Raw genomic sequence first — 26,521 nt, 5'->3', positions numbered from 1 at the left:
CTGCAAATGGCAAGATATCATTCTTTTTGTGGCTGAGTAGTATTCCACGCTGTACAGACACTACATCTTCTTTATCCATTCATCTATCAATGGACACTTGGGTTGCTTCCATAATTTGGCTACTATAAATAATGCTGCAATCAACATATTTTTGTTTTATTACCATATCATCTTCTGTTATTTCCTATGGCAAGTATGCAATAATTGATTTTCATATGTAATTTAAATAAGATTTAAGGGGAAGGATTTAAGTTTCATACTTCTGAGAGTTAGAACTGGACTGGAACACTGTTGCACCGCTTATTAGCTGAGTAATCTTGCACAACTTACTGAACCTACTCGTGTACTGTATCAGCACAGACAATAATCACCTCGCAGGAGATACAGCCGTGAAACAGGAGCATAGTTAGGAGAGCTAGTTTCCACAAATGTCCAGGGAAGATTATAACATAAACATGTAGACAGAGCTAAAAACATGTCAATTGAAATGCCTAGGAAAAACAAAGAAAAAAAGGAAAAGAAACCTAAAGGGCTTTGTGGGGGGAGAGATAGCACAGATTGTGCTTACCCTTGAAGAATGGGCAAGAGCATAAGGCATGTGGTAGAAAATAAATGATAATCAGTTAATTAACGTGATCTGACTCACAGAGCAACCTAAAACTCTGATGGAAAACAGACATTTCTCCTTTTTGCTGTTTCTTATTAAAATATCAAGTTGTTTTGTAATATAACATACACTTTAAAAATAATTAAGCTAAGCCTCTGACCAGCAAGCAAGCTTACCATGAACTGAGTGGAAGGGTTTAGAGTCATATCTGGTTTTATCTCCCATGAAATGAATGGAACACAATTTATGATACTCCTCAGTCACAAGGAACAAAAATAAGACCATCAAGTGCAGGAGTTAAGAGCATGAGTTTTGGTGTCCTGGGTTTAATTCTGGCTCTTGGACTCAGTAGCCATATGATCTTTGATAAGTAGCTTAATCTCTCTGAGCTCTTCATTTGTATAGTAGGCATAAAAATACAAAACATTAGGCTAGTCTCAAAGATTATGACAGTGTGTAAAGTGTTTAGCTTAGTGTTTGATGACCAAATACATATCTCCGTATCCTTCAAAGTTAACTCTCAATGAATGATAGCTATTATTATTATAATATGGTGACATCATAACCATACAGCCTTTAAACTCAGTCAGATCTGGGTTCAATTCCTGGCTCCATCACTTTTTGGCTATGTCACCTCAGAAAGTTGCTAGTTTTTTGAGCCTGATTTTCATATTTAAAATGAGTATAAGAACACCAACGTCTTTGGTGACAGTAGAGGTTAAATGAGATAACGCATGTAATGTACATCTAACACATGGCAGGCATTCAACAAATGCCAGTCATTTTTACCACTTTCCTCAGAGAACAATGTCCAAATTTTACCATAGAATCCAAGGTCCTTCGTAGTCTGGCCAAGCTCTTTTGCCAGCCTCAGCTCTTAACATCCTCCTTCTATACTCCCCTTCCTCTTTTCTTCCTTCTCTGCTTTCCCTAACTTCTCCCACTTCATAAAACTTCTACTCTTAAATCCGGGATTCTGTTCTTTAAGGAAATAACCCCCTTTGAGATTCCAGGCAAAGGATGAGAAAGGAAGCCCCTGTATCTGACCCCGATAATTAACTAAGCCAAAATCTCTCTTATAGATAAGATTATAGAAGTCTTATAGAAGACTAAGATCTCTCTTATATCAAGGCTCATAGTCACCTTGGGGACGGCTTGATCTCTTGCAACAATAAGACACTCTCAACTTTTTCTCTTCCTGAAAAATTGTATCACTTTAAAACACACACACATACACACTCACTTGGTATTTCTCATTCTTCTCTGGTCTCTTTACCTCTCTTGCCAGTTTTTCATCTTCCACTACCTTACTGTTAGTAGTTACCCAGCACTAGAGACAGTGGTGACTATGACAACCATAGAGTTGTCATGAGCATTAAATGTAATAACGCAGCTGCAACTCAGTTTTAGCTGACTGTTGCTTGGAGAAATTTCACCCAGATTTCTATGTGAAATATCTTGATTTTTAAGGTTGGCAACAAATTTGAAAAAAAAAAAATGAAAGGTTTATATGTTGAAAAACACACCTGAATTCACTCTGTGGCCCCTCAGCTTGCAACCTTTGCTCTAGAAAATTCAGATAGCACTGCCCATGATTCTTGTGTGCATCTTGGGGCTTACGAGGATCACACTTGAGGACTCAACTCGACTATATTCCAAGCGCATGGCACAGTGTCTGGCACATAGCAGGCACACAATAAATATACATTTGATGAATGAGTTGCACAGACATCCCCTTTCATAGTTAAATTTATTCACTGTTACTCATTCTAATGGTTGGCTAAACATTTTGGTTTCATTCTTAGACTAGTTCCTGTTAAAGGTCTGCTATTGGTGTTTCCCAGCTGCTTCACTTTGCTATTCTTAGTACTTTGCTTTACAGTTTGTTTCAAAATATTCTGGATGCATCCTGCTTGTGTCAGACATGGTCATCACACTCCTTAAAATGCCTTGTCATCACTTTTATTTTCTGGCATCATCCTTTTCTGCAACATAACATTCCCAGTGCAGGCAAAATTCTTTCACGGTCTAAGGAATGATATAGGACTAGTCCACGGTTATTTCTCCCCCATCAGAGCATCTTCCTTAAACTGTATAGCTTAATGAAAATGGTTGTTTTTACTACTTCACTCATTCATTCAAAGCAAAGTTGTTGAAAAAAAAATCATTAAGAGTGTAACTCTGCTTGGCACAAAGAAGAAAAGACAAAGCACAACCTTTAATTCCAAGAAGCATAAGCATGATAATAGTGTAATGTGTGCTATGAAGAGAAGGAGCCACACAGGAAAGGCAGTATAAGTAAGGGGTTAAGAGCACTTGTTCTGGGAGCGCTTGGTGGCTCAGTCAGTTGAACATCTGACTCTTGATTTCGAATCAGGTCATGATCTCACAGTCATGAGATAGAGCCCCACGACAGCTCTTAACTGATGGTGCAGAGCCTGCTTGGGGTCTCTCTCTCTGTCCCTCTCCCCACCCCTGTGCGCTCTCTCTCTCTCAAAATAAGTTAAAAATAAACTGTAATTAAAAAAAAAAGAGAGAGACAGAGAACTGGTTCTGGAACACAGCTCCCAGTTTCCAAGTTTGGTCTCACTACTTACCATCTGTTTGAACAAGTTATTTAACATCTTTGTGGCTTGGTTTTCCCAACTGTAAAATGGGGTGTAAGGGAATCTACCTTGTAGGATTACTATTAAGATTTAAGTGAATTAGTAGGTGTAAAATGTTTAGATTAGTATCTGGTATAAAGTAAGCACTCAATAAATGTCATGCTACTACCACAGAAGGTACACTTAACCCTGTGTGTGTGGTTGCTGTGTAGAAGTAGCTAGGTAGGGGCGCTGGTGTAGTCGGTTGAGTGTGCAACTCTTGGTTTCAACTCAGGTCATGACCTCACAGTTTGGTTTGTGACATCGAGCCTGGTATCCAGCTCCACACTGACATTGCGGAGCCTGGTTGGGATTCTCTGTCTCCCTCTCTCTGCCCCTCCCCCCCCCCTCAAATAATTAAATACATATTTTTAAAAATTAGCTAGGTAAAGAGAAGTAAATACAGAAAGATTTTCCGGAGGTAATTATTGACATAAAGATTTCTTTCCTCAACAAATTCTTATCAGGTATTTACTATACACCAGGAACTAGAGGAATACATGTAAAACAACAGAGGTTGGAACATATAGATGGAAAACTTCCTAGACAATGGGAACAGCAGGTTCAAAGGCATGAAGATGTGAGAGGTCCAGGCGCTCTTGGAAGTGCAAATAGTTCAGTGTGAGGGAGAACAGGGTGAGTGAGGGTTGAAGTAGGGCAGGAGAGAAGACAAAGAAGTGGGAGTGAGGCCTCAGATTGTAGGCAGCTTTGTATATCACACTCTGGCATTTGAAATTTATTACATAGACTTAGGAGCCAAGGAAGGTTTTAAGCTGGGGAGTGACTGTGATCAGATTTGTGTTCTCACAACATTATTCTGGTGATATTAATCTGAGCAAACACAATTTTCTTTACAAAGCGAGACCTCCCTCAAAACTCCTGAGTGGAATGGTTTTTTTATGCATATCAAAATTCATGGAATTTGAAATAAAAGCACTTACAAATTCGGAACTGAAAGTGAGTTTTCCACATGTGCAGTATAAATACTTTGATTGGAGCATGAGATATTATCTCTGCATAAAATAACCAACTCAGGCCTGGCCCTTCTGGATCTGTCTCATATCCTTTCTGTGTCTCACTCATTCATTCAACTAACAAACATTTGTTGTGCTGGACAGGGCTCTAGGCTCTTGAGATACAACAACAAACAACAAGATTTCTGACCCATGGAAGACAAACATAAATCACATTAAACATAATAAATGAAATATTAAATGAAATGCATATTTCGTAAATATTTTATTTTCATAAATATAACTATTTCCTATTTAAGGAAATGTTAGAAGGGGATAAGTATTATTGAAATTTAAAAAATGAAGCAGAGTAAGGAAAATGGGGATTGTCCATTCATGATAGGAAACACAACAGCATGATTTCAACAAGGAATGAAAGGACTGCAAAGCCCTCTGTGATATAAAATTCATGACAAACTCTATGGTGGGTGAAGTCGGCACTACACATGGGTCTAAGCAGGGGCCACCCCAGAAAAACTGTGTCTGTGCACACATATATCCATATATATATATATATATATATATATATATATATATGAATGATTTATGTACATATGTATTATATAAATCAAGACTTATAAAGCCTGTATAAGTCTGCTTTGAACAATGTGATGTGGACAAGGCTTAAAATGGGCTGGAACATTTTCTCCCTGTTACTTCCATAATAAACAATTCCAGAGTTTGGGGTTGTGTGTGTGTGTGTGTGTGGTGTGTGTGTCTGTGTGTGTGTGTTTTGGATAGCATCTCCTGCTTGGAACAGAGCCGGCGAGAGCCCCATTCTTCTACAACCTGTCCTGATAACAGCCCAACCCCACAGGAACCTCGATCTTTTTTTTTTTTAACCACAAAAACAAATAAACCCCCTTCAACCACATAGTATCTTGCAGTGATGTCCTTCATTACTAATCCACCCTTTCTGTAGTCCTGACTCCAAGGGAAGAATGCCACCTACCGAATCATCCGCACCAGTCAGTTGGTTCTGCAAAGTGCAGCAACACTCAACTCGACCCGGGTCGGCTCCAAATCCCCTCCCTCTGATTATTCTTTGGCCTTAAAAAAATTTGCCACTATTTGGGCTGTCAGGAAGTTATGCTCTCGGCGCAGATATCTGATAAACACTTCCACGTATTGTAGCCTTCTCAATGGCTAAGCCAAATTTCAGAGTGCTCTCTCTTGCCTGCATGTTCCTTAACTGCGCTTTCACGTTCGGAATGCCAGTGTCTCTGCAGCCGCAGACAGCGGAAACCGCTGGTGCAAATTGTGCAGGGTCTGCTGACCTGCGGCTGCAGAAGCCAACGAGGGCTACCCGAACAGGCTAACGTTCGGGATTGCTCCAGAGGTTAAGCGACACTGGTGGCTGCTCAGTGTGCGCGAACGCGGCACCCTGCGACGCGCAGCTCCATCCCGAGGCTTTGAGGGTGGAGTAGGGGTGGGGGTGGGGTGCGGGTGGGGGCGACCCCTCTGCAGTCCGCCGAAAGCGAGGCGGGAGTCACCGCAACTCCTCCGTTCGGGCTGAGGTCGCCGCGACTGCGCCGCCGCACGCGCCGCCGCGTCGCGGTCCCCCGCGGGCGCAGCGCTGACAGGAATGGGGGTCGGGTGCGCGTGGGCCGGGCGGCGGGAGAGGCGCGTGTCCGTGCCCTAGAGGTCCCCGTTCGTGACACGGGCCGGTGAGCTCCTGCGGGCTGGCAAGGTCAGTCGGTCGCCTGTACCCCTAGCAGAGCCGTGTCTGCAGAGAAAGACGCCCAGCCCCGCGCGCCGCAGTCCGAGGCAGCCGCTGGAAGCGTCGCGGCCCGGGGACGGCGGCCGGGGGCGGGTCCCCGCGCGGGGCGCCCGGCGCGGAGGGGGCGGGCCCGAGGCGGGGCGGGCCGCGGCGCGGACTGCCGGTCGCCGCCGCAATCGCCTGCAGCCCGCGGTGGTGAGCGCAGCGGCGGTGCATGGCCCCGACGGGAGGCGCGCCGCCCGCACCCGGAGCCCGGCTCCCAGCCTGAGCGCCGCAGCCGCCTCGGGCCCGCGCGTCCTCGCTCTGGCCGCCGTCCCGAGGACATGACCGCGTAGCCTCCTCCTGGGCTGGGCTCTGCGGGAAAATCTTCTTCATGGAAGCGATGTCCCCCCAGCAGGAGACTCTAGGGGGGCAGCCGGGGCGCTCCTCTTCTCTGACAGGAGTGTCTCGGATCGCGGGAGGCCCCGGCACCAAGAAGGTGAGGACGTTGAGCGGCGCCCCCCGCCCGCCGCCGCCGCCGCCGCCGCCGCCGCCGCCCCACTCCCCGCGCGCGCCCTCCGCGCCGCCACCGCCGCGCGCGAGCCGACCGCCTCGGGGATTTAACGCTCGAGGCTCGCGGCCCGCTGCGTGTGTCCCGGGACGTTCCCGCCTTCCCCGCCCTCACGGCGCCGCCGTCTCCCAAGTCACCCCGAGACCCCCGGGCCCTCAGCGTCTAGAGTCGTAATCGCTCCCGGAGCGGCCCCGCAGCCTCCCTCCCCGCGTCCGTCCGCCGCGGGGTTGGCGGCCCGGCTGCTCTTTCAGTCGGGGCGCGCGGGCCGGCTTTGGGGCACCGCCTGTCCCCCGTCCACCGCCCCCCCCCGAAACCCCCCGGCCGCTCACCGCCAGCAGACGGGTCAGCTTCGAGTCGTCAGGGCCCGCGCTGAGGAAGGTAGGAGGGCGGGCTGCGGCGCTCAGCCCCTCACCTGGACGCTGAGGCGCGGCCGCTGCGCGGGTTTTTGTGGGTGTTTTTGGAGGGGGGGGGGGTCGGTTCCTGCGCCCCGCGCGGAGCTTCCGCCACGACTCCGGGTCCGTGGAGTGGTTGGTGGTCAGACCCGCAGGTATGGTTGGGATGCTAACGGTCTGTAAAGCGGGGACACGGTGGTTTGGGTCGGCCTGGAACCGGACTGGGTGGGGCCGGAGGGCTGCGGGGAGGGTCGCGGGGGCCGGGCACAGGGGCCTTCGTCCTGCGAGTTCCCCGGGCCGCGGCGGGGCCGGAGTGGGGCTCGGGCGTGGGCGTGGAGCGGCGCGGGGGTGCCCCGCCAGAGCCGGGAGGGGATGCGGGCGACAACTTGTAGCGTTCCGCTCCCGTGCACCCGGCCGCTATGCTGCGTGCGGGTACCGACCCGGCCGGGCGTCTTGGAAAGGTCCCCGGAGCAAGTGCACGTGGCCTCGAGCCCCCGGCCTCTGCTGCAAGGCTCTCCGGGGACTGGATTTGGGGGTGTCTGGCAGCAGCCCTCGCCCTCCTCTCCTCCCCCCTCCCAGGACCTCCTGGTATTTGGCCTTTTATTGCCCTGGGTCTCGGTGGTGCCCTCCCAGCTTCTGTGGAAACACATGAGGATTAGAGGAGATCGCCAAACTCTTCCCAGAGAAATGCCTGGAGGCACTGCATTTATATTAGAGCCTGGAGGGGCTGCTCAGGCCTTCCTTTGGTGCGGCTCTCACAGCCTTTCCGGAGTCTGCCCAGCAGGGTCCTGGGTTGGCTGAAGGTCAGTTGAGGAGAGCTGAGGTGGTGCTCCGGAGTATCGAAGGGAATGGGAGCTGCCAAGGACGTTGACCGTGTCGCGGAGCCACCTAGGAGTGCCCATGAACTTGGTGATTTATGTATGGGCTGTAGGGCAGGCCAGCCTTTGATGTATTGAGGCTATGGTTTGTCCTTGTCGCTCTTCCCCTTGCGAGATGAGACACAGGGATAGCGTGTGTGTGTGTGTGTGTGTGTGTGTGTGTGTGTGTGTGTGTGTGTGTGTGTGACAGAGAGAGAGAGAGAGAGAGAGAGAGAGAGAGAGAGAGAGAGAGAGAGAGAGAGAGAATTTACCAGGCTAGCGCCACATTCAGGAAGGTAAATGAATGTTCAAACTAATTGACACAGATTTTAAAGCATTTTTTTTTTTATTCTTGCAAACTTAAGGAATTGGGAAAATTCGAAGATTTTCCTGGACAGTTGTCTTCGTTTTTTTACTAAGGGAAATTAAGCATACTGGCACAGGGCTTTGGAGTAGCTTGATCATTTATCAAGTAGTACTTGTGGAAGAAATGAAAGGTTGCCTCCAGTCTTAAGCCATTGTCCTTAAGATGCTGTCCTTCATTATACATCATAATGGGTTGTCACATTACCCGCAGTTTTTTTTTCTTTTCTTTTTCTTTATTAACTTAAAGGAAATAGATTTTGCTAACCTGGTCATTCTACAGCTTTTTACTCCCTTTGGGGCAGAAATGAGGTTGAAGAACTGTTTTATTTTGCATTTAATATTTTTTTTCCAGAAAAGTGCATCTCTGCATATTTTAAATAGTAACAGGCATGCCTTGATTTCAGACCTCCATGTTAGCAATAGAAAGGAATAATAATAAACATTTCCAAAATGTAGCTCCTAGAATCATTGCCATTTATACTGTTGTAGACTCCAGTCTTCATGTAACCCAAATATCCAACAGATTGATCTTTTTTATGTTTCATCTTGCCTTTTTGGTGTTTGGTAGTTTTAGTGAGTCACAAGACTTCTAAAAAAGTCTACTCTGCGGTTGTAGTGTTAATTTCCAAGGCTTGGATCAATGTTGTTTAAATTGACAGTTACAATCAACATTATAAAACATTAACTAGAAAAAGAAATGGTAGCAAATTAGTAATGATAAGTACAGTTTTGTAGTACTTCTTTTTCTCTATTTCATACATGTATATGTATTTTGGGTAGTAATGTAAAATGTGTTTTTTTCTAATTGGCCAAAATTTTTAAAGACAAGTTTATTGGCCAAATCACTGTGGGGAATCAGTTCACCTGGTTTTTCTTTCTAGTTCTATTGCTCTCTTAATGATCTTGAGGAAATCACTTGTTTCGTTGTCCTCATTTGTAAAATGGGAATCAAAAGGGTAATGGTGCAGAAACTGCTTTGAAAAGCATAGAGATGGAAATTGTATCCATTATTCTATGAAAATCAGGTGATCTTGAATAAGAGAACAAACAAAACAATAGCATCTTGCAAGCTAGTCATCCTGAGAGACTTTTAATCCAGTGCACTGCCATTGCCTAAAATATGGCTCACATTCCCAGAAGTTAACTGTCAAGAAGGCAGTTTCATACAATGTGGTGAAATTTGGAGTGTGTTGACCTAGGTTCAAGTCTCTACTGTGTTGGTACTGTCTTTCTGACCTAGGAAAATTACTTAAACTTAACCATCAGTTTCTTATTTATAAAATGAAAATAACAATAGTTAGTACCTACCTTCTCAAGATTGTTGGGAATATTAAATGTCAAATTGAGTGAATATTGTCATATAATAAGCATTCAGTATTAGCCCTAATTGAAGTTTCTCCCAAATTTGTAGTATACTGTGTGACACTTGTTTAAGCCAAAATCTCGGATTCATTTTTGACTCTTCTCATTTCCTTACTCTACAGCAACCTTCAGAAAGGCCAGTCAACTATTACTTCAAAGCGTTGTCTTTAATTTCTCCACCTCACATCTACTGCTGCCGCTGTCGTCCAAGCCAAACCACCACCATCTCTCCCTTCTACCTTTGCAGAAACTCCCTAACCTTATCTAACATCTTTCTTGTTCTTCCCTGGCCCCATTTCCACTTAGCAGCGCCAGGACTTTAAAAACATAAATTGTATTGCTCACTTGTTTAAAGTTCGTAGTGGCTTTCCATCATATTTAGAATGAAATTCAGACTCCTTTTCTTAGTTTCTCTATTTCTCCCACCTTATCTACCTTTTCTATCTTGTGTATTCTCCAGCCACGTGGATCTTCTTTTTCACACATCAGACCTTCATATTCATTCCTCTTCATTACCTCTGCTTCTGCCACAGGTCTTTGCAATATTGACTTCCTCATGTTGTTCACGTGTTAGGTCCTAGAAGCCTGTTCTGACTGCCTAAGTGGAAGTTCCCTCTCAGTCATTCTGTGTACCTTCTGTTGTTGTTGTTTTGCTTTTTTTTGTTTGTTTTTTTAGTGTTTATTTTTGAGAGGGGGAGGGGCAGAGAGAGAGAGGGAGACAGAATCTGAAGCAGGCCCTGGCCTCTGCACAGAGCCTGACGTGAAGTGTGAACTCATGGACCACGAAATCATGACCTGAGCTTAAGTCAGAAGCTTAACTGACTGAGCCACCCAGGCACCCCTCTACCTTCTGTTTTATTGTCATCTTAGCATTCATCCTTACCTATTTGCTTACTTACTTCTTGTTATGTTACCTGATCCCTTCACCAGATTGTGAAAACCCTGAGAATAAGGCTCTTACTTGTGTCGTTCAAGGCTGCCTCTCCATTGCTTAGGACAGTGCTACATATCAGGTACTCAATAAACATTAGTTGGTTTATGTACGACAGTGAACAGGACAGATATGGCCCCTGTGTTCAGAGTTTTTTATGTAGACCAGAGTCAGCAAACCTTTTCTTAAGGGGCCAGATAGTAAATAATATAGGTTTGTAGACCGTAAGATATCTGTTACAGCCATCCACGTTGCTGTTATAGCAGATAAAGCTGTCATAGACAGTATGTAGTTGAGTGGGCATAACTGTGTTCCAGTAAAGCTCTACTTAGAAAAACAAGTGGTTGGGTCCCTGGTGTATAGTTTGCTGACCCCTGGCTTAGATCATTGCTGTTGATTTTTTCATTGACTCCTGGCTTAGATCATTGCTGTTCAATTTTCTGTGCTGATGAAACTGCTCTTGATCTACGATGTCCAGTTTGATAGCCACCAGCTACATGTGACTGTTGAGCACTTGAAATGTGGCTAGTACAACTGAAGAACTAAAAAAATTTTAATGGCTTCATTGAGCTATAATTGACATACAATAAACTGTACGCATTTAAAGCATATAAATCCATAACCTTTGACATATGTGTATACTTGTGAAACCACCACCGCAGTCAAGATAATGAACATATTTATCATCCCCTAACATCTGTGCCCCTTTCTAATTCTTTAGTTTCCTCCCCATTTCTAGCAACCATTGGTCTGTTTTCTGTCAATACAGATTAATTTTCATTTTCAGTAATTGTATATAAATGAAATCATACTATGTATTTTTTTTTGGTGTGGCTTCTTTAATTCAATATCATTATTTGAAGATTCATCCATGTTTTTGCACATGTAAGTAGTTCACTTCATTGCTGAGTAGTATTCCATCATGTGGAGAAATCAGTTTGTTTATCCCTTTACCTGTTTAATAGATATTTGGGTTGTTTCCACATTTTGACTATTACAAATAAAGTTGCTATGAACATTCATGTACAAGTCTTTGTATGGACCTACGCTTTCATTTCCTTTGGGTAAACGCTTAGAGGTTGAATGGCTGCATCATATTTTAGGTGTATGTTTAACTTTTTAAGAAACTGTCAGATTGTTTTCCAAAGTGGTTTTACATTCCCACCAACAGTGTATAAGAGTCTAATTTCTCCACATGTTTACCTACACTTAATTATCTTTTTGATTATAGTCATCTTAGAAGGTATAATGTAGTATTTCACTATGGTTCTGGTTTTCATTTCCCTAATGACCCATGTTGAGCATCTTTTTATGTGCTTGTCATCCATGTGTTCTTGTTAGTGAAGTGTCTGTTCAAATATTTTGCCTAATTTTAGTTGGATTTTCAGTTTTCATGTTACTGAGTTTTGAGAGTTATTTGTGTATTCTGGACTCACGTTCTTTATCAGATATGTGATTTATAAATGCTTTTTTCCTGTCCTGTGGCTGGTCATTTTATTCTTTTAACAGTGTCTTTCAAGGAACTGAGTTCTCAATTTTGATGAAATCCAAATTTGTCATTTTCTTTAATTTTACTTAATTATGATTTATTTGAATTTAAATTCAAGTTGCCAGATGAGTCTAGTGGATAATATACTGGAAAGCACAGGTTGAGAGGAAGAGACAAAAACAACAATAATAACAAATTAATAAATGGTGATAACTGTTATTTAAAACAACAAATGTGATGCCAATTTAGACAAACATGGATGTGCAGCTAGGCCACTCTAGAATTAAGGTTTCAGGGAAAGCCTCTTTTGAGTGAGGCTTTACTCTTTTATGAGTGGAAACGAGATGCTGTAAAAAGATTTCAAAAAGTGGGAGCAATTATTTAAAGATCCTGAAGCAGGAAAGAGTCTGATGCATTTCAGGAGCCAGTCTGTAGATGCTGTATAAGAAGCTACTCTCTTTATTTTAATAGCCACATTTATTATTTTAACCTGAAGCAGAATTTCTTACCTGGTTTATCCACCTTTATTCACTAGTCAGATAATTTGATTACTTCTAGAAAGCAAGGATTTTCTGTCACTTAGGCTTTTCAGAAGATACACAATAGATTTGTATAGTAATTTCTAAAAATATGGTTCTAAAAGATAATAGAAACATATATATGTGTATATGTATATATATGATGCTTCTGGATAATGAATTCTCGATAAAACTGTATAAATCTTCTGGGTAATGTATCTTTGAAGATATCTACATTTGGGATAGAGCAGTTTTTATGAAATGAAATGGAAGCACATATTAGAATAATTTTGGTTAGGGACCACTTGTGTCATACTCAAGCACCCTCTTGGGTTTCATGTGTTAATTGAAAACTTCTTAAATAAGATGGGTGTTGGGATACAGAAGACAGACTTACAGGCGCAGAAAGTCAGTCAAAGCAATAGGATTTTAAAATAGCTTCAACATTTTAAAATGTGGCAGCTGTTGTTGTACACTTCATTCTGTCTTTTCTTTCTGCATTCTCTGGGTCCAGATCTGTTTATAGCAGCTCATGGTAGAACACCCACGAGAGCCAACTTTGGCCATGTGTGTGTGTCTTATGCTGGGGTTTGAATGAAACATCTTGGTGAGTAAGCTTTAGTTTTACTCTGTAATACTGAGAAAATATTGTATTGGTGGTTAAACCAGGATCCTACTGAATCCTTTTCCGGTGTTATTCACAAAGTGAATTTCATAAAATCAGGTACATGAAGTGGTTTTGGCTGAGAGGAGTCTGGAAGTATCAAGATCTGAATTAGATTAATGAAAAATGGCCTCTGTTATCACTGGTGTGAACTCTGAACTTGTGAATGTACTTTGTTTCTTTGTCTGTAAAATGGTGGTGATAATCCATGTCTTGTATATCTCAAGGTTGTTTCTTATGGGTCAAAAGAAGAAAGTATTTTCTGCACTTTTGAGAAAACTGAAGAAGCCAATTAGTATCTTTTAGCAGGTGGAAGGAGGGGTAAAGCAATAAAAAGAGTTTTATTTCATTGAATTTAATACAAGAATATTTACATGCAAATGAGTGAATGCTGTCTTATTGGGCTCAGGCTGCCGTAACAAAATGCCATAAATTGGGTAGTTTAAACATCAGACATTGATTTCTTACAGTTCTGGAGGCTCCGAATTCCCACGAACTCAGTGTCGGCCAATTCAGTTCCTGGTGAGAGTTTACTTTTGGCTTGTGATTGGCCATCTTCTTTCTGTGTCTTCATGGGAAGGGTTGGGGGAATCAGGGAAAGGAAGAGAGAGGAGGATGGAACTAGTAACTTCTGGTCTCTTCTTATAAGGGCACTAATTTCATCACAGGGGCCTCACTTTCATGACCTCCTTTAAACCTAATCACCTCCCAAAAACCCCACCTCCTAATACCATCACAATGGGACTTAGGGCTTCAACATCTGAATTTGAGGGGGACACGGACATTCAGTCCATAACACTGTCTTTCAAAGGGGTCACCCTTGAAGGTCATAAATGTCAAATAAGATGGAAACTTGAGCAGAAAGATAAGAATTTAATGTTTATAATGTATGGGATAGTAAAAATTTTAAAACCTCTTTATGTGAATGCCTAACTATATATAATACACATCAATGATATGAAGTAAGAATTATTAACTTATTTCTGCAGAAGAAGGAGCTGAGCTCTGCTAAGGCTACATGTAGTAAGCAGCAAAGCTGAAATTGGAACCAGATCTTCCAACTCTATTTCTCTTCCTAACTAGATTATAGGTGCTGTTGTTGTTATTTATAACATTAGATATAGGAGAGAGTAGATCTGAATTCTATGTAACCAGCTGAGAAAAGCACATTTGAGAGGTTTTTATCCTGAGAGGTAATTTCATTCTTTGGGGAGCAGAGTCTGTCTCCAGTTTTTCCATCTACCATTGAATGTTATGTTCACTGCTGCCCTTAGGTAAACGTTAGGTAAATGCATTAGTCAGGGTTCTCCAGAGAAACAGACCAATAAAAGTCCCATGATCTGCCATCTGTAAGCAAAAGACCCAGAAAAGTGTAGTTTAATTCACCACTGTCTTTTCCTGAGTCAAGAGGAGGTGAGATGTCCCAGCTTAACAGTGAGGCAGTAAAAAAGGGGGCACATTTCTCCTTCCTCCACTCTTTGTTCCATGAAGGCCCTCCAGAGATTGAATGGTGCCCACTCAGTGTGGGGAAGGCAGTGTGCTTTATTGAATCCAATGAGATAAATGGTGATCCCATCCAGAAATAGTTCACAGACATACCTAGAAATGTTTAATCTGGGAATCTGTGGACAATCAAGTTGACTGATAAAGTAAATCATCACAATAAATATGAACCAATAGTGACAATCAGTGCTACAATCATTGGTCTGATTACGTTGGAAATGTGTAATTTTTATGCCTTAGTAGCTGTCATTTTCATAAGTTTTATTTAAGGCACTTGTTGTACTTCTGGAGTTCCTCAGCCAGGCCTATTTGCCACAGTGATCTATCAGTCTTGCTTGCTGTTGGAAAGCTTGGCATATTCCCCAAACTTCTAGAACTGCAGTTCCAAGTTATGTGTGGGTGCAATGAATTCTGTGCCTCAGATGATTCCACTATGGACAGTAACATGTTTGGGAAACCCAGTTGAAACTCTCTCAATTCAGAAAACATTTTATATCCTGAATCTTTTTTTAAATGTTTATTTAACTTTGAGAGAGAGGGAGCACATGTTAGTAGGGAAGGGGCATAGTGAGAGGAGAGAGAGAGCATGTGTATGAGTAAGGGAGAGAGAGAATCCCAACCAGGCTCCACACTATCAGCACAGAGCCCGATGCCGGGCGCCATCCCACAGACTGTGGGATCATGATCAAATCCAATGAGTCAAAATCAAGAGTGAGACTCTGAACCTACTGACCCACCCAGGAGCCCCTTATGTCCTGAATCTTGAGTATAGGAAGACATTACATATGCTTCCTGGTTATTCCATTTCATACGCTTCCTATAACTATACTTCTATAGTTATTTTTATTTAAAATGTGAGCACAATATTGCAATTTAACATGGCAAAAGAAAATTTATTTTTTTTCTGAATCTAACATTCATATGTTAGGACAGAATAAATTATGTTTTTATGGAATAAAACTTAGGACAATCTTATTTTTACACATTGATATAAAAAGTAATTACCAATTTAGGGGCGCCTGGGTGGCTCCGTCGGTTGAGCGGCCGACTTCGGCTCAGGTCATGATCTCGTGGTCCGTGAGTTCAAGCCCTGCGTCAGGCTCTGTGCTGACAGCTCAGAGCCTGGAGCCTGTTTCGGATTCTGTGTCTCCCTCTCTCTCTGACCCTCCCCCATTCGTGCTCTGTCTCTCTCTGTCTCAAAAATAAATAAACGTTAAAAAAAATTATAAAAAAAAAAAAAGAAAATGAAAAAAAGTAATTACCAGTTTAAAGTAAAATAGCCAATCTGGAGAGTTGCAACTTAATGGACTTGAGTATTCACAAGTCACAGATACCTAAATAGTGCAGTTGTTGCTTTCAGTAGTGAAGTGAAGATTGTTGTGAAGCAGTTTCTCACTGTCCGTTTTGTCCCGGGTCTGGTTTGGTGGAATGTGTGTGGACAGAAGGTGGAACATGTTCCGTGGACCAGGAGAGGTGAGACGGCTGATGGCGCCTGCAGAAAATGGGACTTGAGTAACCGAGGTGTCTGAATGCCTTCATAGTTGTTATCTTGCCTCCAGGACTTAGTGGCTGTGCTTCACAAAGTAAAGATATCTTCTGCCTTAAAGGACCACGTAACAACATAACAAAAATATGTGATTATACAGCTTGCCTTCCTGGAAGTTATGCGTAGCTGAAAATGTACTAGATTTCAATTTAAATTGCCACTAACGTGTTATAAACTACAGTGTCACAAAAATAAGTGGGTATATAGCATCAGGGTTATGTATGTGCATGTATACACGCACTCGTGTACATAGTGCTTTGAAGAAATGTATGTACATCACATTACTGTGATCTGTTGGAGTTTCATGACTCATGCCTCTCATGTCTCCAGAGCATTTAGCAAAAACCTCTGCTACAGGGTGAATGTTTGTGCCCTTTCTCCAAATTCATGTTGAAGGCCAACCCCCAGGATTAGATGCCGGGGCCTTTGGGAGATAATTAGGTTAGATGAGGTCACGAGGGCAGAACCCTCATGATGGGATTAGTGCCCGACTAAGAGACCAGAGAGCTTGCTCTCTCTGTGTGTTTCTCTGTCTCCCCATATGAGGTGACAGCTAGAAGACAGCCTTCTACAAATGAGAGAGAGAGGGTCTTCACCAAGAACTGAATGTGCTGGTACCTTGACCTTGGACTTCCCAGCCTCCAAAACTATGAGAAATCGGTGTCTGTTCAGACCACCAGGTCTATGTTGTTTTGTTATAGTATCCTGAACATCCTGCCTCTAAGATAAACTTTTGTTGAGAGGAACGTCTGCTCTCCCGTTCTTCCTGTTGGTATCTCAAGTGTTCTAGATCACAGGGACTCTGCAGATGCCGGTGTGTGCAGAAAGCCTGCGGGGTGAATGCTCAGTTTGGTAGTAGCAACTGCAGCGGTTTTTCTGAAGCAACCTTGGATGGGGGTGGGGTTCAGCCTTTGTTTACTTATGAAGACTTGGCTACAGTGTGGGAGGCTGGAAAGGGAGCAGAGGAAGCTGCCCTGTCAGCCACCAATAATGGGGCTTGCAGGCAACACGGCCCAGTTTATTTTATAATTTTGTTTCAGTCTGATTTTCCTTATCTAGGACAAGTTTAGATTAGAAACATCCGACCAGCAGCAGAAATAGGCCTGTCAGCGCTGTATGTCAGCGCTGTGCTGGGCAGCCTTGACCTAATTTTGACGGACAGCTGTCACATGGCACAACTGAAAGGTAACACCTATTTCTGGATGTTTGGTCACTTGTGTAGGGACTCTGAAAATGGAACATATGTGTGCCCACATCAGCTCACATTTCAGAGATCTGGAAAACCCAGCTGCTCTGTGGCCTTTTGCCTTCCTTGTTTACCTGGGTCCTAATTTACACCTAGGAGAGTGTCTGTATTTTCTCTTCCACCCCTGCATTCGTCTTCTTGAACCTCAGCTTTGGCAATAGTCATTACCTGGTTATTCTCTGTCTGAATCTAGATAGACCTGGGCCTGTTTTCTATTCTCATTTTATACATTCTTGGTTTTTTTGTTTTGTTTTGTTTTGTTTTTTACTATGATGGTTTTTGGACTTGATTGCTATACTCTTCCCCTGTGCATGAGAAAAGTCAGAGGGGGCTGTAATGGTAGAGCCAACCATGAGAGCTGTGTGAGATACACTCAGCCCCTTAGCCTTTGAGCAGGTAGATGGGTACCAGGGCAGCCGCAGAACCTCTTTGTTTACCATAGTGTGCCATGGATGTGTAAATAATATCACATTGTATGGGCCATGATGTGTATGATATATGGAAAAGATGCAGTGAAGCCCTGCCTTGTAAGGGGTTGTGAGGGAGAGGGCATTGGTGTTTGACCCTGTCTACTCCAGGATGCTCCAGAAAAGGAATGCGTCGGACCAGAGGTTGAAACTGGTGACTTTGCCACAAAAGAATGTCCAGCCAACTTCAGGGTCCTCACTGATACTCCAGAAGCCCTATGGGTCCGGTGGAGGCAGAGGAACAAAGAATAATGTGTAAGGGGAGTCCTACCATCCTCATATTTATGTATGTAGAGTACGTATGCACTCTAAAGCACTCCTCTATATGTTAAACTGTCACATCACAGTGCTTTCCAATCAGAGGTCTCTCACATAAAATCTTATTCTGTTCTTTGTGGTAGGTGGGACAGTTATGTCATCTTACAGAGAAGACTCAGAGGTTAAGTGCTAGAAACAGGGTGCAGAATTTAGGTCCAGTGCCTCCTAACTCAGAGCCCATTCTTCTACATTACATAGATTCTCATGTTTATTGTTTTATTTCAAAGTGGTTGTCTCCTAGAAAGAAGAAATATAGCCAAAAGTAAAAACATTACTTAATCTCTGAAAAGAGCTTCTATTCTTGTACAACAGCCTCCCGTGATGACATTTGTTTTAATCAAATGCTCACATTGATTCTGGATAGGATGATTACGAGTAAATAGAAGGTCATTCACATCACAGACCAACCTGCCAGTAGTGAGAAGCTTCAGCTCACCCAGCGGTCAAAACATGGTTGTAATACTAGGACCTAGAAGCAAGGCAGAAGGTTAAAATTAATGTTCTTGTTTCCTTGCAGAGCCAGTGTCTTTGAGGTATGTCTCCACAAATTAAAAGCTGTGTGTTGGGAAGACCAGAAAGAAACTGTTTATTGCTTGCAAAATTGTACAGACCATTCACAAAAGGATTAGCTTTGTCAAATTCGAATAAGCTAATTTGTAAACTTGATTTTTTTTTTCTAGCCTTGAAACTTAAATTCTTTAAAAGCTTTCCTCAAAGCCCTTGTTTTGATGCTATGGTCATTTTAAATGTTTGAAAGCGACTTCACATTTGACTTAAATTCAGTGGAAATGCTTGGATTTTTTTCGTTATGAAAGTGACTGTCACAGAAAGTATGAAAACTTGCAGTTTATCTGACTTAAATCTTTCATCCTGCTCCTTTCTTTTGAAAGGCATTCTTTTCCTATAATCTCTGTGAGAACTAAGGATGACTAGATTTGGAGTGATTTAGAGGTCCAAAACTCATACGGTATCTCTTGGTTGATATGAAGTTAAACTTCAAGTGAGGGACTACATGCAGGTTTTTATGTAAACAGTGTTTTCTGAGTTGTTGAAAATAAAAGAACAGAACTTTTTTTCTTCAGTTACCTGTTTACAATTTCATTTTCCTGCATAGACATGGTTGTATTACCACCTTGAACTCTCATACAGGCAGTGTTAAGTCGCTGACTTCAGATACTGCTACTGAAATTTTACTGCATGAAAATAGTGAATAAGGCTAGGGCGCCATGGAGGGGAGGGGAGAGGAGGGGGGGGAGGGCCGGTGGCAAACCCCAGTAGACAGGTGGGCATACTCCTCAGATCTCTGAGGAATTCAAATGGAGAGCCACTCAAACAGTTGGTACAAAAACATGTTGAACAAAATGCAAACAATTTTCATTTTCTTATATGCTACTACAGATGATTCTTATACAAATAAAGAAAATTATGGCTCTTGGTTGTGAACCAGTTTGCTGGGATGGAACCCAGTGTTTTAGTAGTTTGGTATTTAGCTCTTTTTTTTTCTTTTTCATACTTTTATTGAGCTATAATTCACATACCATACAGTTCACTCATTTAAAGTATATGATTCAGTGGCTTTTAGTCTATTGCAAGAATTGTGTATCCATTGTTACAGTCAGTTTCAGGACATTTTCATTACTCCAAAAAGGAACATCACACCCCTTCATCATCACATCCCAGTCACCTTATATCCCCAAACTCTGGGCAACCACTAATCTACTTTAAGTATGTAGATTTGTTTATTCTGGATTTTTCATATAAATGGGGTCATATGATATGTGGTCCTTTGGGACCTGACTTTTAATTAGCATAATGTTTTTAAGATTCATTCATGTTGTTACACATGTCAGTACATCTTTTATTGCCAAGTAATATTCCATTATATGGATATACCACATCGTGTTTATTCATTCAGCAGTTGATGGACACTGGGGTTGTTTCCACTTTTTAACCGTTATAAATGATGCTGCTGTGAAGATTCATGTGCATGTTTTGTGTGATTTGTTTTCATTTTCTTGAGTATGTACCTGGAGGAATAGCAGGATCATATGGTAACTCTGTGTTTAGCCATTTGCAGAACCTCTGAACTATTTTCCAAAGTGACGGCACCATTTTACATTCCCACCAGCATTTTATGAGAGTTCAATTTATCCAAATCTTCAGTAGCACTTCTTATGTCTTTTTTATTACAGCCATCCTAATGAGTATAAAATGATAGTTCATAGTTTTGATTTGCATTTTCCTGATGGCTTATGATGTTGAGCATCTTCTCATATACTTATATGCCATTTGTGTATCTTCTTTGGAGAACTGCCCATTCATATTGTTTGCCCATTTTAAAATTGGAGTATTTATCTTTATTGAATTGTGGCAATTCAGTAACAATTCTTTATATACAAATCCTATGTCAAATTTTCTTCCATTCTGTGGGTTTTCTTTTCACTTCCTTAACAGTGTCCTTTGAAGCACAGAAGTTTTTAATCTTGACAGTGTCCAAGTTATCTGTTCTTTTTCTTTTGTTGTTTGTGCTTTCGGTGTCATTATCTAAGAAACCACTGCCCAATCCATAGTCACAAATATTTCTGCCCATGTGTCTTTCTAAAATTTTTTTTACAATTTCAGCTTTTAGATCTTTGATCCATTTTGAGTTAATTTTTATATATGGTATGAGGTAAGCTTCAACTTAATTCTTTTGCATGTGCATAGCCAGGTGTCTTTGTACCTTTTGTTGGCAGGTAATTAACTTTAATCAGCAGATGTTTACCATGTAGCTCAAAGAGGTACGTCAACAACACTATGTCAGAAGATGTAGTTTGTGTTGTATAAGGATGGCTCATAACTATACAGCTCACAGCAAATGCTTACATTTGCTTAATGATAGCATTCCAGCAGAGCCCCTTAAAGGTTTATTTGTTTTTCTACGAGTGTGTATTTAGGGATAGCGATATAGGTATGGAGAATAGTAGGTTTTAAAATTCATATAAAGCTTTCATTTATTGAGTGCATACTTTGTGCCAGGCTTTATAATAGGCTTGGGGAATGCAGAGATAGACCTACCACAGAGCAGAATTTCAGTAAATAATTGTTGAAGGACAGGAAAAAGTTGGGAAGAGGTTATAATCCCTACCCTCTAGAAAGTGGCAGAAAGATAAATAGTATAACACGAGATGCCATAACTGAGGTGCAATATGTGAAGCAAGATAGGAACACAGAGAATTGAACACAGTGAATCCAACTGAGATGGAAAGCAACTTGTAGATTAGCTGCTAATGTTGTGCATTATTGAAATACCAAAAAAATGAATTGCAGGCATTTGGTTCTTATTTTCAATTATGATCTCTATTTCATTTTTGGCAGAATGGATTTTTCCCTTTTTTACTAAATATAACTGCAGAGGAGACAGCTTAGGAAACTAAAGATCTAATTACTTTCTTGTGTTCATGTTATATTTCCCTAATTGCTGTTAGTAAAAAGAGCCATTTTTAAAATTTAATTGCATTTCTTCCCTTTTACAATTTCTCACAAGGTCCTCTTTATCTTTCCCAATTAGAGGTGGAGGGGTAAATAAATGCTACTTCATGTTTGTTTGTTTTTTTAGCTCATACAAAATTCTTGTTTAGTTTTTTGGGCTCTTGAATACTAGGTAAATGGTACACTATCAATAAAATCATTCCCAAAAGATTAATGCAGTTTATTTTTTAACCTAATATGTATTTTATATTTTAAAAAGATTACCTTTTTATTTTTATTTGTTTATTTTTAAATGTTTATTTATTTTTGAGACAGAGAAAGAGCATGAATGGAGGAGGGTCAGAGAGAGGGAGACAGAATCTGAAGCAGGCTCCAGGCTCCGAGCTGTCAGCACAAAGCCCGATGCGGGGCCCGAACTCAACAGGCTGTGAGATCATGACCTGAGCCAAAGTCGGATGCTTAACCGACTGAGCCACCCAGGCACCCCAAAAGATTACCTTTTTACAATACTCACTTTCAGAATGACATCCAGTATTTATGAGGTCATCTAGATAGGAACATCAAGCACGTGGGCATTCTGAAAAATCATGCTGTAAATTGTGATTTTTAAGCTAACAACAAAAAGCACTGTCTTAAACCTACCCTGTTTTCTGTGAGGCAAAGAATCATAGTTTTTCCTGTCATTGAACAACTGAAATTTGTTGATGTTGGGCAAGTATAGCCTCAACCTGTCCTGACAAGTTTGCACTGTAATCTATTTGTAAAGGAATCAGTAGTCTCATTCTATTTCCATGCATTGTCTTTCACACAGTTGTTATAAACAAAAAGAAAATCCAAGTCTCTATTGCCTGAGAACAGAGTCTCTGATAGATAAGTGAACTTGTTTTGAAGTCTCCATTGGCCCTTTGTTTTGCTACACTTTTGAGCCAAAGAAAGAGATCTGTGTATGTTTAACTAATTGATACCCAAATCTATCTATTAAGCTCATATTGGCCATTCTTAAGATTTTTAAGTACTTACAAGAGGAATGAATCCTGTGAATCTTAAATTGGCAAATGTGATGTTTATTTCCATGCATATCTAAGGCAAATCTTTGGTGGACACTTAACATGAGAATATCAAAAATAGAAGGGACCTAAGAACCTATGTAGTCCAGATTTTCTGATTTTCTGGATTGGGAAATGAAATGCCCAGAGGAGTGACTGAATTGCCTTGGATGTTGCATTTCTCAATAGCGGTAGAGTGAGTCTCACTACAAACAATTGGATCTCAAAAATAATACTTTTCCCGTGGTTTGATCATACTCTGTGCATGTGAATCCACTAGATGAGGTGGACACACTCTGCACTGGACTCCTCATACATCTGACAATTTTATGACTAAGAAAACACAGTATAATTAGTGTGTGTGTGAATGGTCCTCTACATTAAGTGTCCATGAAAAACTCCTATTTTAAAAGCACGGAAGAAAATTTGTCACCCTTCTTTGACTATTCGTTCTCATGTTTAGCAGCCATCACTCTCAGGAAGATTTCCTTATGTCAGAAGGTTTTAAATTTGGGGTCCATGAATCCCCAAGGAATCCATTTTATGTGGGTTGCTGAACCCCTTGAAAAATTGTGTGCAGAACTTAATTCACAGCTTTTGTAAATTCCTCAAAGAACCACTACCCAAGACCAACCTGGATTTCTTTTTGCTTTATCTTCCTTGGATGATGCTTTCTATCCTCTGTATTATGACTGCATTAATTCGGAGATTATTACTGTTTACAAATGAAGAATTTCAGGTCATTTTAGCCTTTCTCACAGATTCTTCTTCCCCCCACATTTTAAATCATATTTATGGCTATCTTTTGAATCCTTTCCAAATTCTTTGTAAACCTGAAAGGCAAGGAGCTCAGAATGAGAAATCGTTTATTAATGAAGATTTTGTTAGGAGCTTGGATCTGGGGACAGTGGTGTCAGAGGGTTAGGGGCCTCAGAAGTAAGTCTGCTGAGATAAATACAGGAATGTGGTTCCCACTAAGGTAGACTAGGCAGACCCTAAGGTCAAAACGGAGGATAAGGAGCCCAGGTAAAACTTAAAGGATTGGGCACATTTCAAAGTTCGAAGCATGGTAAATAGATACTGAATAAAGGGAGTCAGGAAGATTGGGAGTATGAATCTAGCCCAGACCTAAAGGTGAAACAGAATCCTGTGGAAAATCCGCATGTGAACAGATTGCTGCCTTTCTTAGTAAAATCAACCAGTCTTTTACTATTGAGACTCTTCACATCAGGACAGGCCACTGGACCTTGTGGCACAAATACTTGTCTCCCAGATTTTCCTTCTTCCTGCCACCTCTGGGGTCACACTGGCCTCAGAATGGTGGATTCAGGAGAGTTAGGTTCCCAAGACATGTGAGTAATGGAAACAGTGGGATGGGGCTTACAGCTTAAGATAGAAAGTAAGTTATCAGAATCACAGACTTTTCTGGGAACGTAATGAAAATCGTGGGCTTTCTCTCCAGAAGGAAGGCACTATATACATACTGTGTAAAAAAGAAAATTAAACAGTTTAACCCTCCCTGAAACCCATTCATGGTTAGTAACTTCTGATTGAGAAGAATGGTATTCTATATTTCTTACACATTTGTTTCCTGTCCTTTACCTTTATTCATGGTTTATTATTTCAGTTGCTATCTGAGCCATATTAAGGAGGATTCGGCATAGAGTTTCCACATGTGAACCAAAAGATTAATGGGGGGGGATTGACAACACTGAGGCATGACACTGGTGACAACAGTAACTGGGGAGAGATCCTGGGACATGGTGAATTTGGGGGATAAGAATTGTATCCCCTTCTCACTGGATTATTCTTCCTGTGTTCCTAGGCTAGGATGTAGGTTTTATTTTACTAGCTAAGAAGTAGTTCCTTTATGAATAATGTAATGAGGTACTGCCACTGAGCCAGTTACGTTTTCTATGGTTCCTGTTGGAGCATACCCAGTTCCCAGGATGGCTGGGCTGGGTCCTCCAGCAGTCAGTGAGCGCTCTGGCCAGGACGGGGTGGGGAACAGAAGAGTGTCCACAGCCTGTGCCTTGCTTATGGCTCGTTATGACTCTGTTGGTGATTTTACTCATCCGTATCTGGCAGCACGCCCTCTGACTCTATCTAGACTTGTTAAATATAAAAGACTGAATTTAGAGAGTACTTATCTGAATAATCCAAGTTGAATAAATCCCCATTTACCATAAATTTTAGGTCCTTGAAACAGAGTACTTGAATTATCCAGTTAATCCTATGTTTATATACCACTTAGAAAAGAAAAAAAGTGTTCTTTTGTTTTTTTTTTTTTTTTCAGTTCCAGCAAAAAAAATCTGTGTGGAAGAAGGGATTCCCAGATGTGTAAATATTTAAATTTAAAGGTCTATGAGATGTGTAAGAATCCAGTCTCTTTTGCTTTAAATTTTTTTTCCTCCCTTTACTTGACCTTTTCAAATCCTGATTCCCCTTGAAGCCCAGTTTGGGGCCTACCCTGCCTATGAAATAGAGATAGTGGAACCTACCTACTCAGATGATATTTAGGGGTATAAATGAGATAACCCAGTCCTGCCTTTAGCACAGGGCCAGGTACATAATAAGTAATATTATCTGTTAGCTGCAATTGATGATAATGGTTATGATCAAATACTCTGATCAACATTTAACCTCCTTATTCTCTATTCATAAAAAATATTTACTGCCTGTTCCACTTCTTGACACGTACTATTCTAGTTTAGATGTGATTATTTTATCTCTGTAATGAGACTGCAAACTCTTGGAGAGGCAAGGATCGGCAATACAAAATTTGCTGAATTGGTTTGAAAGTTGGCATTTACTTGCTTTAGAAGTCACGCGGTCTTCATTTTGATTTTTTTTTTTCTCAATAGAAAATGAAAACACTAGCAGAAAGGAGGAGGAGTGCGCCATCTCTTATCCTGGATAAAGCCCTACAAAAAAGGCCCAGTACCAAGTAAGTAAATAGCTTTGTAGTACACATTTGGCAAGTGCTACGTTTTTCTTTTTTTTTTTTTTAATGTATGGGGTTTTTGTTTTTTATCAGCACCAGAATTCTCTGTTTAATAATAGAAAATATGACTTCTGTTCTGATATTATTTAAGAAGGGCTGTATTTTATGTGAATCATAAAGCCTTTTAGAGCTGGTCTGTGATCAGATGCAAGAATCTCACAGCACATAGTACACAAATGTGCAGGCCTCCGCGTATTGGTAAAGTTTATTTATAGAAACAAGTAGCGATCAGAATACTAAAAGATGAGTTATTTTAATCACCATATATCTTTGGTAACACACGAACTTAGGCTTATTTTTTATAATAAGGTGATGCTTGTGCATGGGCGTAAGGTAAATTTTTACCAATTTTAGATATGAAGAAAGATAACCCAAGTTGAGATTATAAAAAACGGAATGCTGATTTCTTGTGTGCATTATTAAATTAGTGAATTAATCAACAGAATTTGAAGTGGAAAAACAGGCTAATTAGCTGTTGAAAGGGCCATTTCACCTACTGAGGCTAAATACCGTTTCAATAGACATTTTAAGAAAGTCTTTAATAAGGTGTAGAAATTGAATGAATATTGCATCATTAACTTATTCGTTAATCTTTAAATGGCATTTTAACCAGGAGTTTTTATGTTCAAAGGAATCCTGTGATGATTTCCTCTAATCTGTGAATCCTTTTATATAAAGTGAAGTCCTTATCCCCTTTACTTAAACTGAGGGTATATCTGGTATTTCTGTGAATGATGTGCTAATTTAACATAAAATCTGTATGGAGGCATGAATTTTTTTCAGTGCCAAAAAGAAATTATATAACC

The 26,521-nt window shown here is 41.2% G+C and overlaps 1 protein-coding gene and 1 long non-coding RNA gene across 15 annotated transcripts in view; one reads left to right on the top strand and one right to left on the bottom strand.

The window, feature by feature from the left end:
- LOC111556558 overlaps positions 1-5,822 on the bottom strand; it is a 415,573-nt gene extending 409,751 nt beyond the window's left edge. For all 9 annotated transcript variants that reach the window (XR_006585899.1, XR_006585905.1, XR_006585900.1 and 6 more), the window contains exon 1: positions 1,851-5,822. This is a non-coding gene — a long non-coding RNA (uncharacterized LOC111556558). The remainder of the gene's footprint in view (positions 1-1,850) is intronic.
- Positions 5,823-5,826: 4 nt separating this feature from the next.
- The window catches only part of ARHGAP20 (Rho GTPase activating protein 20), a 127,486-nt gene continuing 106,791 nt past the window's right edge, over positions 5,827-26,521 (top strand). For 2 of the 6 annotated variants that reach the window (XM_023239079.2, XM_023239078.2), the window contains exons 1-2: positions 6,187-6,463; positions 25,576-25,658. In XM_023239079.2, coding sequence (XP_023094847.2) covers positions 6,359-6,463; positions 25,576-25,658 — 188 coding nt within the window. In that variant the 5' untranslated portion in view covers positions 6,187-6,358. Of the gene's footprint in view, positions 5,956-6,186; positions 6,464-6,584; positions 6,914-7,035; positions 7,083-25,572; positions 25,659-26,521 lie in introns of those variants that run through there. The other 4 variants (XM_023239081.2, XM_023239080.2, XM_023239082.2 and 1 more) reach the window with 4 other exon arrangements.

Source organism: Felis catus, chromosome D1 (genome assembly GCF_018350175.1).
Source record: "Felis catus isolate Fca126 chromosome D1, F.catus_Fca126_mat1.0, whole genome shotgun sequence".
In the NCBI taxonomy this organism is placed as follows: Eukaryota; Metazoa; Chordata; class Mammalia; order Carnivora; family Felidae; genus Felis; species Felis catus.
Note: the sequence above shows the minus strand (reverse complement) of the source record. Positions and strands in the feature narration are given on the sequence as shown.